This window comes from Sorex fumeus, unplaced genomic scaffold (assembly GCF_029834395.1).
Source record: "Sorex fumeus unplaced genomic scaffold, SorFum_2.1 ptg000131l, whole genome shotgun sequence".
Taxonomy (NCBI): domain Eukaryota; kingdom Metazoa; phylum Chordata; class Mammalia; order Eulipotyphla; family Soricidae; genus Sorex; species Sorex fumeus.
Genome location: NW_026606188.1, coordinates 39,953,656 through 39,968,752, shown reverse-complemented (window position 1 = coordinate 39,968,752; position 15,097 = coordinate 39,953,656). Strand labels below are relative to the sequence as shown.

The window sequence follows — 15,097 nt, the reverse complement described above, 5'->3', positions numbered from 1 at the left end:
GAAAAAGTGCTTAAAAGTACTCAGGAGGGATAATATTAGCAGGTGAAAACAAAATGTTCTTATCAAAGTCTCTCTAAGGCAGTGGATGCGAACTTTTTTTCTTTTTTGCAGACGAGTACTAATAAAATACATCCTCTGACCTCCTAAAAGAGCTGGAAGATTCCAAAATGGAAAGTCAGTCCTAATCTCTGAACCTTATTTTCTTGCTCTGCTTTTGGAGCCTGTGGTTGAAGACTACCAGTGACCCCTCTGCTCAGGGGTCACTCCTGGAGGTGCACAGGGAACCACGTGGTACCAGGGATTGAACCCAGCTGCCTACATGCTAAGCATGAACTTGGCTGCTGGAGCAGTCCTCGAGCTCTAGCTTCATTTTTTTTATTCTGCACAGTGAGGTCCAGTTTCAGGGGTTCTTTGCTTGTTACAAGTCATAAAAAGCATGATTTTTGTATAGTTTTTAATTTAAATTATTTGTTTAGAGAGACAGTTAAAAACATGAAAGTCGCTATTCATAGTGATAATGGAAATCTTGAAGAGAACTTAGAAATAGTCTAGGACTTGATTTCTAGTTTTAACTGTGTTTCATTTTGGGATAATTCCTTTTACATGTTCAGCAAGTTAAGAGTTTTCTTTAGAACTTTATCTATGCAGCTATCCTGTTACTTAGCAACTATCTGCATCATTTCTGTAATTCAAGATGCACGAACTGAATAACACTGTGTAAGGATCACTTTAATTTTCTAGTCTTCATACTGCACAGCACTCTGTGTAGATGAAATATCCTATTTTCCATGTCCTGACATTATTCACTGTCACTGTCACTGTCCTCCCTTGTTCATCGATTTACTCGAGCGGGCCCAGTAACGTCTCCATTGTGACACTTGTGTTTGGCATATCGAATACATCACGGGGAGCTTGCCAGGCTCTGCTGTGCGGGCGAGATACTCTCGGTAGCTTGCCGGGCTCTCCGAGAGGGACAGAGGAATTGAACTCGGGTCGGCCATGTTGGCTGCGTGCAAGGCAAACGCCCTACCACTGTGCTATCACTCCAGCCCCTTGATATTATTATGTAGTAGAAATTAATATGTATGACATGAACCAAATAGCCTAGATTTGTTCAACTTGAACATGATCTTAGAAACAGGCTCAGGAGGATCTAGTCGTTAGATTTAAGTTAGAACTGAAGTTACTTAAAGATTTAAGGAAGATTAAGAATTATCTAATATTGGGGTTGGAGCAATCCCCAGAGAAAAGGCTTATTACTGCAAACTCTGCTAACCATTTAAAAAGTACAAGGATCTTTTGAAGTCTGAACAAACACAGGCACCCCAGGTTAAAAAAAAAAAAGAGGCAATATCTGCAAACACATCCACCCCCTATCTCCATTCCAAGAAACTATAGAAGAAAGCTGCCTGCACAGGAAGGCACGACGGAGTAGAGGGCAGTGCTCCAGGTTCCACCAAAGTTCCCTGAAAGAGGAACTACTTTTATCAGTGTTTACAATTCCTATGCTAAGACTTTTTTCTAATAGTGCAGAAGTTCAAAAGGCTGCTGACTTTTTGGGGTGCTGGAGTAATAGCACAGCAGGTAAGGCACTTGCCTCGCACACAGCTGACCTGGTTCAATCCTGACATCCCATATAGTCCTAAACCCCACCAGGAGTAATCTCTGAGCACAGTGCTGGGAGTAAGCCCTGAGAACTACCCGGTGTAGCTCAAACGTTCAAAACAACTTTTTGAAGAAACACAGTTGGCAGCCTTGACTAAAAGATTGCATGCTTTGTCAAATTCAATAAATACTAAACAGGCGACTCTATGGTCAGTGCTGTCTAACTACAGACTTAGCACACTGCAGGCAAAGGCGCTTGCTTGCCGGGCAGCTGACCTGAGGTACAGCCTCCTGGGTGTGGCCAAAACAAACAAACAAAAATAGAATTAGCATATAGTATTACCACTCCTGAAAAGGATCAGATTTTCTGACTGCAAAAGTGGTGAATGCATTCAAGTTTGAAAAGAGGGGCCAGAGTGATAGTATAGCGGGTAGGGCACAGTGAGTTGGGTGCCTGCCTTGCACGTGACTGATCTGGGCTTAATTATTGGCACCCAAGTCTGCCAGGGTCAAGCCTGAGAATGAGCCAGGAGTCACCTCTTGAACATCAAGAGGCGTGTTCCCAAAACAAAACAGAAAAATTGAAAAGACACAAAGAATAGTAAGTGCCTGTAAAAAATCTATTTGGCAATGTCAATTACTTCTCCTTTTCCTTTTTTTTTTTTTTTGGTTTTCATTTCACACCTAGCCATGCTCAGAAATTACTCCTAGCTCTGCACTCAGAAATTACTCCTGGTGGTGCTCGGGAGACCAGATGGGATGCTGGGGATTGGGCCCAGGTCAGCTGCGTCCAAAACAAGCACCCTACCAGGCTCTCCAGACCCTCAATTTCTTTCTTTTGCGGAGGACCATATCCAACAATACTCAAGAATTTACTACCTTGCCCTGTGCTCAGGGATTGCTCATTCCTGGTGGTGCTCAGGGGACCAGAGTAATGCCAGGAATCAAACCTGGGTTGACCATGTGCAAGATAACTTCCCTACTTGTTGTACTATAGTTCCGGCTCTGACAATTTCAATTTCTTTTCAATTTTCAATTTTTTAAGTGTGGGGAGGGATGGAAGGAGGCGGCTCCCAGGCAGTGTCTAGGATGGTTGGGGCATATTCCTGGCAACATTCAGCCAGACCATTCAATGCCAGAGCCCCTCTAGCATTGTAGTGACAAAAACCACCTGGATCACACCCAGAGTTACTTGGGGATTTAGGGGCATATGGTGAGGCTACTTGAACCAGGAGGGTCCCAAGCATGCAAATCCTGCACCCTGGAACACTTAACCATCTCCCAGGCTCCAGTTTCTACTTTTCATGTTCTTTTTCTTTACTTTTTACTCATGTAAAGATACGCTGATTAAAATAATACTGCTGCTCGAAGGAAGAAAACTGTTTTTCAAAGTTTAAAGCTGAGGGCTGCCAGGAAAAAGGAATTCACAGAACGTTCTGATTAGCAGCATTCCCATCTGCCCCAGCACCGAATCAAGTTTACACGAACGCAGCTGCCTGGTACAGGCAGTATACTCTTAAAAAGAGGAAAAAAATGTGGTCAAGTCATTCCTCTCAGATGGACATATGACAATTCCTAACATACAGCATAACAAGAAAGTGAGTGTTTTGAATTCGAGATTGTTCTCTCTGAGGCAGGAACCATCCTAGGCATAAAAATATATGAATTAAGAGATAACACTTAAGGAGAGAGAGAACACAGGGGATTGCCCTGCCACAGAGGCAGGGGGGATGGGGGATGGGGGTGGGGGGGATATTATCCATGGTGGTGGAAAATGGGCACTGGTGGAGGGATGGGTATCATTGTATAATCAAACCCAAGCACAAAAAATTGTAAATCTAAAAAAAAAAAAAAAGAGACAACACTTATCCAATAATTTGTGTTTAGATGGGTCACTCGGTCCAAGGTTTCAAAATCACAGTGGGTGACTAACCTGGGCTTTCCCACACCGGGGGCAGCAGGGGCCTGTGAAGTAAAAGGCTGGAACTGCATGCAGGCTTTTCACAGCCCAAAGGGCAAGGTTTCTTTCCCTCTATTGCTGATTCAAAAACTCTGCATATTCACCTCCCATATGCACAGTTTTGCACACATGGGTCCTCAGAAAATATTTAACAATGAATCATATATATCCTCCAAATGGAAAACATTGTGAAGAATATCACAGGGCCAGGAAAATAACTCAAAGGGCAAAGAATGCATGCTTTATATGCCAGAGGCTCAGGTTCAAGTTCTCATACCACATGGACCTTCCTGATCAGTACATCTGGGTATGGCCTAAAAAAAGCAACATAAACACAAAAAAGAATATCATGTGGGAAGATTAAAATGATAGTACATTTATAATATATATTTATACTATATATGGTATATAGTATAAATTATAGTATGTAGTCAGCAATATGCAGATACTTAAATGTGAACAGTCAAACTAAAGTTTCAAAATTACAAAAAAATCGCATACCTATCTATACACCACTCTGGCCAGGAAACACTGCATAACATACCTTTGCCTTTCTATGATATATTATAATTCTCCATGAATTTGGCACATCCAGATTTCCCTAGCAACACATCTAAAAGAAATTCAAAGCAATAATAACCAAAAAACTGAAATTCACACTCTTCTTAACTATTTCAAGCCCATACTAACTTCTTATAGCACCCAAATCTGTAACATTTATTTTTCATTTAGTAACAATTTGCTAATAATCAGTTAAAAATCTTTGACAGAATGTTTTATTTTTTATTATCATATTTAATCCTTACACCCATGCTTATGAAGTACCTCTATTCTTTTCCATTTTGAGGATGGAAGAAACTGAGGCAGAGAGGAATTAAGGAAATAACTTCATAAAGGTTAATTCCAGAAGGCAAATGGGAATTGAAAGTCTGATTTCTGAGTCTACATTGTGAATCACTGTGTTAATATGATAAAATTTTATGAACACCTATCATACACCAGGAGAAAGGGGGATAGATAAGTAGATAGACCTCAGCTTAAATCAAGTTCAACAGTCTCACAGTTACAAAGTGAAAATGACTTGGTTCTATAGTCCTGCAACAATTGTTGCCCTTTTAGTCAACAGGGAGGATACAGGAGGTGGCCCCAACTGGCTACACCACAAAGCTGAGGTCTAGTGTAGGCTGGATCATGCAGGTCTGTGTGATGACACTCTGGGACTTTCATACAACCACCACAATTGCCTAATAACAGGTTTCTTAGAATATAATCTGTGACACATGACTACATCAATGAGGCATTTTCTGCGTATAAACAGCAAGTACGATGATTTCACACACACATACTATAATATAGTTCAAGCAAGAGTATCTGTGCAAGTTATTTTAATTTGGTCAGTTGAACTTGCTTACAAATATAGATTTTTTTTAAAAAAAGGAATGAAATTGACAAATCAAAAGCAAATGTTTTAGTACTTTGATTTTTAAAGAAAGCTTTTCATGTTTCCTAAGTCATCATGTTTAAATTGTTTTAATTAAAGGCACTATTTATAAAATCCCGAGTAAAGATTTTTCTAGTCATTTCAACCAGTTCTGCGGCCAAATCCTGCCATTTGGAAGAAAGCTTCAGAATTTACAACTGTACTACTACAATAAGCTAATGTCCTAAGGGAATCTCTCTGATCAAAATTAATAGAAACATTCACCAAAGGTAAGATACATTTTAACTTTTATAATCAATGAAAAAAATGCTACTGCCAGAGTGTTGTGGTTGACAGTGGACTCTAAAAAGCACCAAGATCATGTCAAACATTAGCTGGCTCAAGCTCATTTACAGCAAATTTTTCAGGAACACCAAGTATAGGCCCAGGTCTCCTTTCCTGCTATGGAGAGGCAGCTCGGACCTGCAGGTTGAACTGATGCCTCCTGAAAAGATCAAGTATTCAAGCTGAAAGCTTACACGCCAGTCTCTAGTGATAACTTTAACTTCCCCTCTATCCAGTTGCCAAGGCAACACAGTCCAAGCTACAAACAAGCAAGCATGTTAACCGGAAAAGACTAGCAGAGGGTGAGCAGTACATCCACAAGTAGCCTGGATCATAACCATGATGCATTTTCCTGTCCTCCTCTGAAGCCTGGGGTTATCGATTAGGTCACTTTCCTCAAAGCAACTTCTTTTTCTCAAAAATCAATGGCCTTGAAAAGTTCCTTAGCTTACAGAAACCATTACCCCTCTTCACTATTTCCTAAAAGGTTCCTAGAAAAACCCACAATAGTGGGAGCCCTGTGGCTTGCCTTATTCATAAGGGAATGCCTTGGAAATACCATTTTACTGAGTCTCAAAAAAATTTCAAACTGCTCCCGCTGGGAAAAAACGTATCGACTGTAGATAAGCAGTCCCATTCAAAGGAGTATCGGAAAGCCAACCGCTGTCCTTTGGAAGGAAGGGGCCGAAGGGAGCGACCCGCCAGCGGCCACCGCGACCGGGCGGACACGCCCAACTCCCTGGTCTGCCCCGGGCCAGCTCGGTTCCCACGCAATCCCCGCGCCCGGGCCGTCCCGGCAACCCCCGGCGACTGACGACAGCCAGCTGCCGCTCCTGCCTCCAGCCCAGCGGGCCGACCCTCGCCTTCCCGCGGCTGCCACCGCGTCTCTCCCCCTTGGTGAACGCGAACCAGGAAGGGAGCGCCAAGCCCCGTGCGGGAACGGACACCGAGGCGGGCAGGAGGGGCGGGAGCCCTAGCTCGGCGGGGCTGGCCGCGCACGTGGCCGGCCCGGGGTCAAGGCGGTCTCCCGCGAGCCCCGCGGCGAGGGACGCCCCGAGCGCGGAACCGGAACACGCCCCCCGAACCCTGCGGGGCGTGGCCCAAAAAAGTTGGGGGGAAAAAACCCACCCACCCACACACACACACACAGAATCAAATCGACAATCTCTGCACCCCGGCTCCTTCCTTCTCTCCGGAAACGTCTCCTTCGGAATCTCCGCCGCCCAGGCTCCCGGGACGCCCCCTCGGAAGCCAACGGCAGGGCCGCGGCCAGACAGCCGACTCGACCCCCGCCCCCCTCGCCGGGGCTCCGCGCCCGGAGCGAGCGAGCGAGCGAGCGAGCGGGCGGGCGGGCGGACGGAGGGAGGGACGGACCGACGGACGGCCGCGCGCCCCGAGCAAACCGTCCCCGCCGCCAGCTCCCTCCCGCGACCCTTCGCCCGGCCCCGGGGTCGCCCCCAGCCCCACCCCCTCGGCGCGCCGGCCGCCGCCCGACACCCCGCCCCCCGCCCGTCACGCCCTCCGGAGCCCGCCGCGTCCCTCCGGCCCGGGCCCGCGCTCCGGCCGCCCCGGAGCCCAGGCCGGCCGCGGCGCCCCGCCAGCCCCGCCCCAGCCCCTCACCGAGCAGCAGCAGCTTCACTTCCTTGGCCGCCTTCTCCCCGTCCTCTCGCAGGTTGCGGTCGATCATCTTGCTCCGCTCCACCGCCGCCTTGTCCTCGGCGCTCAGCGTGCAGCCCATGGCGGCGGCGAGAGAGGGGACCGGGCCCGGGCTCGCCCACACCCCGCGGACGCGGCCGCTCGACGCGCTTCAGGCTCCGCGACGACGCTTGGGCGGCGGCCTCTGGCTCGGCTCCCCGGGCGCCCCGAGGAACCGGATATCCGGCGCACGACACTTCCGGAAACGCCTCGCCGCCGCAGCGGCTGGCCCCTCTCTCGCCGAGGCGGAGGGCGGGGGCGGGGAGTGGGCGGGGCCGCGGGCGGAAGCGGAAGTCCCGGAGCGCGGCCGCTGGGTGTCGACGGCGCCTGGCGGTGCGGCGGGGCGGCGGGCTGGGGTCGCCGCCGCCTCTGCCTCGCCCTCGCTCGCCGCCTTAGTGGCGGGAACGCGGGGAGGCGGGCGACTGGCGGCGTGGGTTCGAGGCGCGCTTCCCCGAAGGCCCACGGCCGGCTTTGGTGGACCGCGAGGAATCGGGGATTCCCTCAAAGCGTCACTCCCCGCGCGGGAATCTGCCGGCAGTTTCCAGCCGACCAGAAAGTCCCTTCGCCCTCCCTCGGAGAAACTTCCCGGCTCCTGTCCCGAGGGGGGGGACGTTTTCCCCGGAGTCGTCTCGGCCGAGCCTTCGGGTTGGGGACCAGCCGGGAGCACTGTGAGAGGAGAACCGGCCCGACCTTCCTTTTCTGCCCGCGCCGCCGACCCAGGGCCTCCTGCGCCCAAAGGGTGGTCCTGATGCCACCCCGGGACGGACGGGTGTTGTCGGGGCTCTGGAAGTTGCCCAACTCCTGAACAGGCGAGGATCGCCCACAGAGGCGCTTCCGACCTGAGGGGGGAGCCGGCGGTTCCCTTGGAACACCCAGCGCCGCCCAGCGCCACTTGCGGTCCCCTCTGGTCAGCCTGCGGTGTAGGGTTTTGCCCAGGTGAATCGAGCTCGGCCCACACCCCGAGACCGACGTTCCTGTGAATCCACAATGCCCTCTTTGGGGGCCCGAGCGATGGTACAGCGGGCAGGGCGTTTGCCTTAACACGCGGCTGACCCAAGTTCGATCCCTGGCATCCCAGGTGGTCCCCCGAGCACCGGCAGGAGTAATTGCTGAGTGCAGAGCCAGGAGTGGCCCTTGAGCGTCGCTGGGTGTGACCCAAAAAGTCAAGAAAAAAAAATCCTCTTTTGGAGCCACACAAAAAAGAAAAGTTGTGGCACAAATTTCTGCTCCGATCTGAAAAAATAAATAACTCTCCTACTCCCCAGGAGAATCCCAGGCCAGTAGCCTTTTAAACGCTTAACATGAGTGTTCCCATCAAGGTGACTCTAAATGATCTTTTTTTTTTAAAGTCAACAACTTTCTGCATTTACTTTCAGTAAATGCCCTCCAAGTCTTTTTGTGCTATTCAACATCATTTCCCTAATGGACTCTAAACCTTAAGGTCCCACGAGAAAGGTCTGTCTGGGTATGAGCCTTTCATTGGGAGGGCTGGGGGGTTCTTCTTGTTTGTCACCTTACCAATTTGAACCACCATCTGATCATCACCTTCAAAGCTTGAAAAGTCTTACTCATCTCCGACTTTTAACAAGAGAGTGCTTTTCCTTGTCAATATGGAGGGAGGAGGAACGGGAAAGGGAAAAGAACCCAATATTTATTTAATGTCTATTTGCCAGGCACAGCTGAGTTCAAGTCCCCTCTCAGGGCCTCACAACAACCCTGTGAGGTAGGAGATGTCATCCTCATTTTCACAGATGAGGGAATGAATCCGGCTCAGAGAAATTAAACTTCATTTATATGTTTACAGAGTAAGCAGATCCGATGCCTCGTAAAGCCCTTTTCTACCATTCCACTATAAGATGCTACCTGCAGAGCCCTAACAGCAGATGGCTTTCATCTAGAGTTGTGACTTACCCCACCGCCACCAGGGAGCAGGGAAATGAAATGAGACAGGAGAGTGTGGCTGCTTCAGCCTTTTAACTCTTGTAGGTTAGAGAAGGTCATGTTTCATCCAGAAACTGAAGTCAGAGCCAACAATTACTTGTGAACTTCACCATACAACACCAGAGAGTAGAATAAACTCATAGGAGGTGACCTAGGCAGAAACTGATGGGAAAGTTCTCCACTTGATAGAAATTTTTATTTCCTACCACATCCACTTAAGAGCAAAGAGTAAATGACCATTGCACCCATCTATATGTCAAATTCAGAAATGAGTGCCAAGTGAGATCACAGTGTCAGGAAATTTCAATTCAAATTGAGAATGCCCTTACACTTAAATTCAGCTCAGAGGCTTTCTTCTGTGATGTATGTGAAGGAAGGGTTGTTCCAGGGCAAAAGTCAAAGGAAAAGGCAAGATAAATTGACAAGATGGCTGCCTAATAGTATTTGATTCCATTCCCTCCCCCACGTCCTGGACCATTCTGTCGCCAATGAACTCACACTGCCATCTGCTGGCAACATGTAGGGCCTAAGCTAATCACTAATGTTTGGAAACAATTTCCTATCTAGGAATGAGGGCCCTCCATTCTAAATTTATCTTAAAAGAGAGGAGGGAAGATGTGTTCCTGTTACCAAAAGCTCTGCTTAGGATATATTCTATCTCAGATTTCCTCAATGTAATAGGCACTCTACTAGAGTAAGTCTAGTGATAGACAGAAACCTTGATATTTTTCTTATATCTAATAGAGAAACGTTTGACCAGTTTCATCAAATAAATTATTTTAACTAGAGTTCCATTTATAGCCCTCGCTCTTTCCACAATCTGCAAAAAGGCTCCATGTAGATATCGTGCTACAATATACTGAATTCTTAAACATTCACACTACATGTATGTTCTCCAATATATTTCTCAAACACATTCCAAAGACTTCACAAATAAATTAAATGCTCTGTTAAAAAAAAAAAAGCAAGGCATCTGATAAAATTCTACTATGAACTCCTGAGAGCAATGACCATAATCTTCTGTGTGGGTCCCAGAGAATATTGGGTATTCAACTATTTTGTACTAGATTAAAAGAGTCAATGCTGATACAGGATGACTTTTTATAACAAAGTATTTATTGGCTGTTCAAAGGGGAAACTATTCCATTCCCATCAGCCCATCTTCCCCTTTGATATTCGATAAATCAAAAATTTGTTCAATTACAAGCCACACCACCCTCTGGTCCTGCCTTAAACCATAAATGATACCTGATTCAATTAAGGGAAGTGGCTTGGATAGTGGCCTGTCCAGAGACTGCAGTTATTCCCCTAGTTCATAAATAACTTCTACTAACCAACAAAGGTTCTGCAGGCTCAGTGAGTGAACAACCAAGACCAATTCCTGTGCATTCTCCAAATCAGGGGTGCTGATAGGAGAGAAGTTTTAGGTCTTTGTCAATATCAAAGCTAATTTTGAGAGCAAGGAATGGAAAGAAGGGAGGCATTTAGTGGACTATGGTAACCGCATACTTCCTATACCCAACCCTTAGTTTCCTATACCCAATTTATCCAAGGGGCTAGAGGTGAGTCTGCAATGAAGAGAGATTGGGAAGGTCAGTCCTAGAGGGAGGTGGTGGGGGAGGGGAGGAATATTTGCAATATTATGTCAGGGAAATTACCCGGCTTCTCTGTAGCCAGCCTCTTTAGCAATTCCAAGTGTAATCTCCTTCGTCCATCACACTTCCCTTCTCTATACTCCCTTCATCCTAAACGCCAAAGAGAAAGGGCCATCCCACTTTATTCTTGTTGCTGCTGATCTCAAGCCAATGCTGATCTCCACATGTAGGAGAAAAGGCAGAAAACTGGAACAGAAGGGCTGTTCCTGGAGAGTGAAAGAGCGAGCACTGCAGCCAGCTTTTCTCTCCTCTGTGGAGCCTGATCGCTACTTCCCCTTGCTCCCGGCCAAACTCAGGGAAGGAACAGACACAGCTGGTCCTCGCACCTCAAGGAGCTCTCAGGTCTAAATCTAGGAAAAGGATCTATTAACTCAAATGGAAACACTTGGGCTGTAATCAAATTCATTTTAAAACCAGCAAGGAAACAAGAAAACATGAGTCATGTTTTTACCTTGCTTGGGTGCAATTACTTCCCTGGACCATTACACTGAGAAAAGAAGTATCCGAGCATCCCAGGAATAACTCCCAGCCTTTCCTGTCACCCTATACGCTCCAACTCCTATGCTTAGAGTTTCCCTGCTCCCTGAGACATTTAAAGTGCTGTGACTGAGTACCATTGTCTCAGTTTTGTGACCTTTTACTCTCATCTCCAGCTCACCAAAACCCAGTAGTCAAGAATCACAGCCAGGTCCAGGCCACATGTTCATCTTCTTCCTGACCCAGAAAACACTATGTCAAAGCGCTGTACAGAGAACCTAGGCCCAGCCCCAACAAGCTGGGAAATGATGCTCCTATGAGGTGGTCCTTGCAGCCCTAACTGGCTACCAGTTCCATCTCCCTCTGAGAATCTGACAGTCTATCATGACTCAAGTCGGGGTGAGGGGGCAGGATGGAGGTAGCTGTCCGACATGATGTCGCTGGTGAGTTGCTGCTCCAGAAACTCAGAGGTCTCCTCTGCTATCTGGCCTGGAATTCGAAAGTCAACAGCAGGTGGCTCCTGCTTGGGGCTGGGGAGTGGTCGGGGAACCCAGGACTCATTGTTGGGACAGCCCGTCCCCTGAAGGAACTGCAGGAAGTTCTCCTCGATGGAGCCCTCCCTGCTGGGCAACCTCAGCTCTTCCTCTGGAGCAGGCTTGAAGAAGCAGACGAACTGTTTGCTGAGCTCCCCGCGAATCTGCCGGTTGAGACACCCGTAGAAGAAGGGGTTAGAAGTGAAGCAGAAGTAGCCAATCCAGGTCACCACACTCTCTACCTGCCCCATGGAAATGGGCTGAGCACTCAGGGCCACATAAAGGTGGAAAGAAAAGTAGGGCAACCAGCAGAGCAGAAACTGGCCCCCCACAGCCAGGAGGATCACTGCCGCTTTCCCTCCCCCAAACGTTCGGTGTGGGGTTGTCTGAGGGGCCCCCGAGCTGGTGACCATGGTGGAGCGGCTGCTGAGAGACTCGGAGCGTTGGCGGGGCGTCTCCATCCACGTGGGCAGGGGCCCGTGTTGCATGGCAGCCACGCGGGCCACTCGGAACATGCTGCAGTAGACCACAAGGATGAGGATCAGGGGCAATAGGAAGTACAGAACGGCAAAGACCACCACGAAAAGCTGACAGTAGGCACTGTGGCTCCATTGGAGTGAGCAGCCCGGGGGGGCGCTGGGAGCTCCCTCCTCCCAGGAGACCCTTCCCAACACAGGCACGGAAGCCATCGCCAGCGCCTTCACCCACACGCCCACCAGCACAGAGGCCACCAGCCCGAGAGTCATGCGCACCTCGTAGCGCATGGGGTGGACCACGTAGTAGTAGCGCTCCACGTTGATGGCTGACACTGAGAGAATGGCCAGACTGACAAAGCAGACACTCAGGAACAGGTAGAGGCGGCAGGCCACCTCGCCGAAGAGGTCATGGTCAAAGAGGGCGGAGCTGGAGAGCATGGCCAGAGGCATGAGGGTCAGGGCGGCCAGCAGGTCCACCAGGCAGAGGTGGAAGACGAAGACGAATTTGCGGAGGGCTGGTGTCTTGGCGATGACGGCCATCACAGCGGCATTGCCGGCCACGGCAGTCAAGTCCAGCAGGAGCATGAAGAAGAGGGTCACAGATTCCGAAGCCACGTCCCGCAGTCCCACTTCGGGGACCCCACTGGCAGTTGAAGGACCTGGGGTTTGAGGGACCTTCCCCAAAGTAGAAGAGTTCCCTGATGATTGGGGGCTGGGTGAGGACTCCATGGGGCCGAAAGAGGACACCCAGGGCACCTCCTGTCACAGGCCCATCCCCCATCCTAGTCCAGTGACCCTGAGGTGGCCAGCCCAGGCCCAGGCTTCCCAATCTGGGAGGAGGGGAGAGGTCAGAGGCGGCGTAAGGGGCCTCTTGTCAGAGCCTTCAGGGCACCAGACCAGAAGCTGAGGGCTCAGCAGCTCATCTTTCCGGAGGGAGGAAGCACTGGTCAGGGTGCAACTTGGCAGCTGGGCCAATCAGGAGCCAGATGGGAGCCTCAAACTCTCAGCACCCCATCTTCTAAGAGATGTCTGCCTCCCATTCCGCTTCCTTCCTTCTCTTCGCCAGACCCCACTTCCCTTTCAGGGACTGTGATCCAGAGCTTCGGAAGCCTCTCTCTCCCTTTCACAGAGTCCGACTGAGCTTCGGAACAGTGCCCCAGTTTCAAGGTGGCTTATGTGAGTTCCTGACTTCCCATCACCTCAGAACACAGAAGCTGGCAGGGAGCAGAAGGAGCACAGTGTTGGTTTCTCGTCCCAGATCCAAACAACGACTCACTCTGTGACTTCTGATCTTTCAGGCTGCTCATACGGCCATCTGTAAAAGAAAGGGAAAAAGCTGACTTCACAACTGTATCAGGAGGATCCTGTGAGATTTATGAACAACAATGCTGATGATAATAACGTTTATATATGGGACTTTCCACATGCTGTTGTAAGCAGTTGACAAAGATGAACTAGTTTTAGACTTCACACAACCCTAGGAGGTAGGTATTATTCTCACCACGTTCTGCAATCAATAAAACCGAAGCCTAGGGTCAAAGAGAGAGGGGAAGACTGTGGTTGCATGTGTCCGACTCTGGTTTGATCCCAGGTATTTTCACAGTATGTGTCTTAGTCTAGTTTGATCTTCGGCACCACATAAGATTCCTGAGCACCCTGCCAGGAGTAACTATTAAACACAGAACCAGGAGAAAGCCCTGAGCACAGATGGGTACAGCCCCAAAGTGCACCCTGCCCTGCCAAAGAAAACCTGAAACCTAGAGGTCAGAGAGACAGTTCAAAGGGCTAAGTATATGCAAACCAGACTTTGCATGTGGAAGCCCAAGGTCCAGTCCCCATGTCTGCTCCCTGAAGCACCACCAGGATTGACTCCCAGACACCACTGGCCTCAAACACAGAACAAGGGCTGGAGAGATAGTACTTGCTGACCTGGGTTCAATCCCAGTTAATACATATCGTCCCCCGAGTCCCACCAGGAGTGAACCCTGAGCACAGAGCCAGGAGTAAGGCTAGAGCATCACTAGGTATGGCCCAAGGAAACAACTTCAGGCAGAAAGAGGGTGAGTAACTTACCAAAACTCACACTGCTCAACAGTGGCACAGTTAGGGTGACATGTGGCCCTAATGCCAGTGTTCTAGCCCCACCCCCGTCCATGCCATGCTGTGCTGGCAGGTGCCCTCCACGGAGGTGCAGCAGGTAGGTGTTATTCAGTCAAGAGTCACTGCATTTGAACCACCTCTAAGAATGGCTCTTTGTCACTGCTTTGGGACTAGCACTGAAAAGGGGACAGACTCTCCTTTGATCACTTCTGACAGAAATGCCACTGGAGGAAGGTTGAGAAGAGGCAGTGAAATTTAAAAGCTTGAAGAAAGCTGGGGGTTCAATTTGCCCCCCTTCCACTACCCCCAAAGACATTTAAAACTTTAAAATCACAGGGCCAGAGCGATAATTCAGCAGGTAGGGCATTCACCTTGCATGAAGCTGACCCGGATTCAATTCCTGCCATGCCATATGGTCCCCAGGCACTGCCAGGATTGTTCACTGAGCACCGAGCCAAGAGTAGGGCCTGAATACCGCAGAGCTTACCTATTTCCAAAATAAATGAACAAACAAGCAAATAAATAAATAAAACTGCCTTTCTGGTATGGAGAGAGAGCACCTAACTGGTCGAGCACGTGATTTGCATGCAGCAGGTTTGGGTTCAATTCCTGGTGCCACATGGTTCACTTGAAAGAATCCATATTAGGGCATCAAATTTTTGTGTACTTTAGCTAACTTGCAACATTGCTTTCTGTAAAACTGCTTGGCTGCTTTGCACCTGGGGGAGAGGGGACTTGCAAAGTGAACAGGGCATAACTTCTTTCTACAAGATTCAGGTGTATTTACTGTCCCTGAAATGTATTGTCTCAGTAAAGCACCCTGCAGATTTGGGTAAAGGCTAACTCAGGATGCTGGTGGTTGGGGGAAATTGCCCTTTCCTGGAATGTAT

General features: G+C 49.0%; 2 protein-coding genes across 2 annotated transcripts in view; both read right to left on the bottom strand.

Moving 5' to 3' along the window:
• Positions 1-7,179, bottom strand: part of GNAI3 (G protein subunit alpha i3) — a 40,119-nt gene extending 32,940 nt beyond the window's left edge. The window contains exon 1 of the mRNA XM_056139104.1: positions 6,951-7,179. Coding sequence (XP_055995079.1) covers positions 6,951-7,068 — 118 coding nt within the window. The 5' untranslated portion in view covers positions 7,069-7,179. The remainder of the gene's footprint in view (positions 1-6,950) is intronic.
• A 4,201-nt stretch (positions 7,180-11,380) lies between these two features.
• GPR61 (G protein-coupled receptor 61) lies at positions 11,381-12,967 on the bottom strand. The gene has a single exon (XM_056139063.1). The coding sequence runs from the start codon at positions 12,834-12,836 to the stop codon at positions 11,481-11,483; it is 1,356 nt and encodes a 451-aa protein (XP_055995038.1). The 5' UTR covers positions 12,837-12,967; the 3' UTR covers positions 11,381-11,480.
• Positions 12,968-15,097: the final 2,130 nt, after the last annotated feature.

Coding starts and splice junctions, on each gene's coding strand:
- GPR61 (XM_056139063.1), bottom strand. CDS start 12,836: ATGGAGTCCTCACCCAGCCCCCAATCATCAGGGAACTCTTCTACTTTG.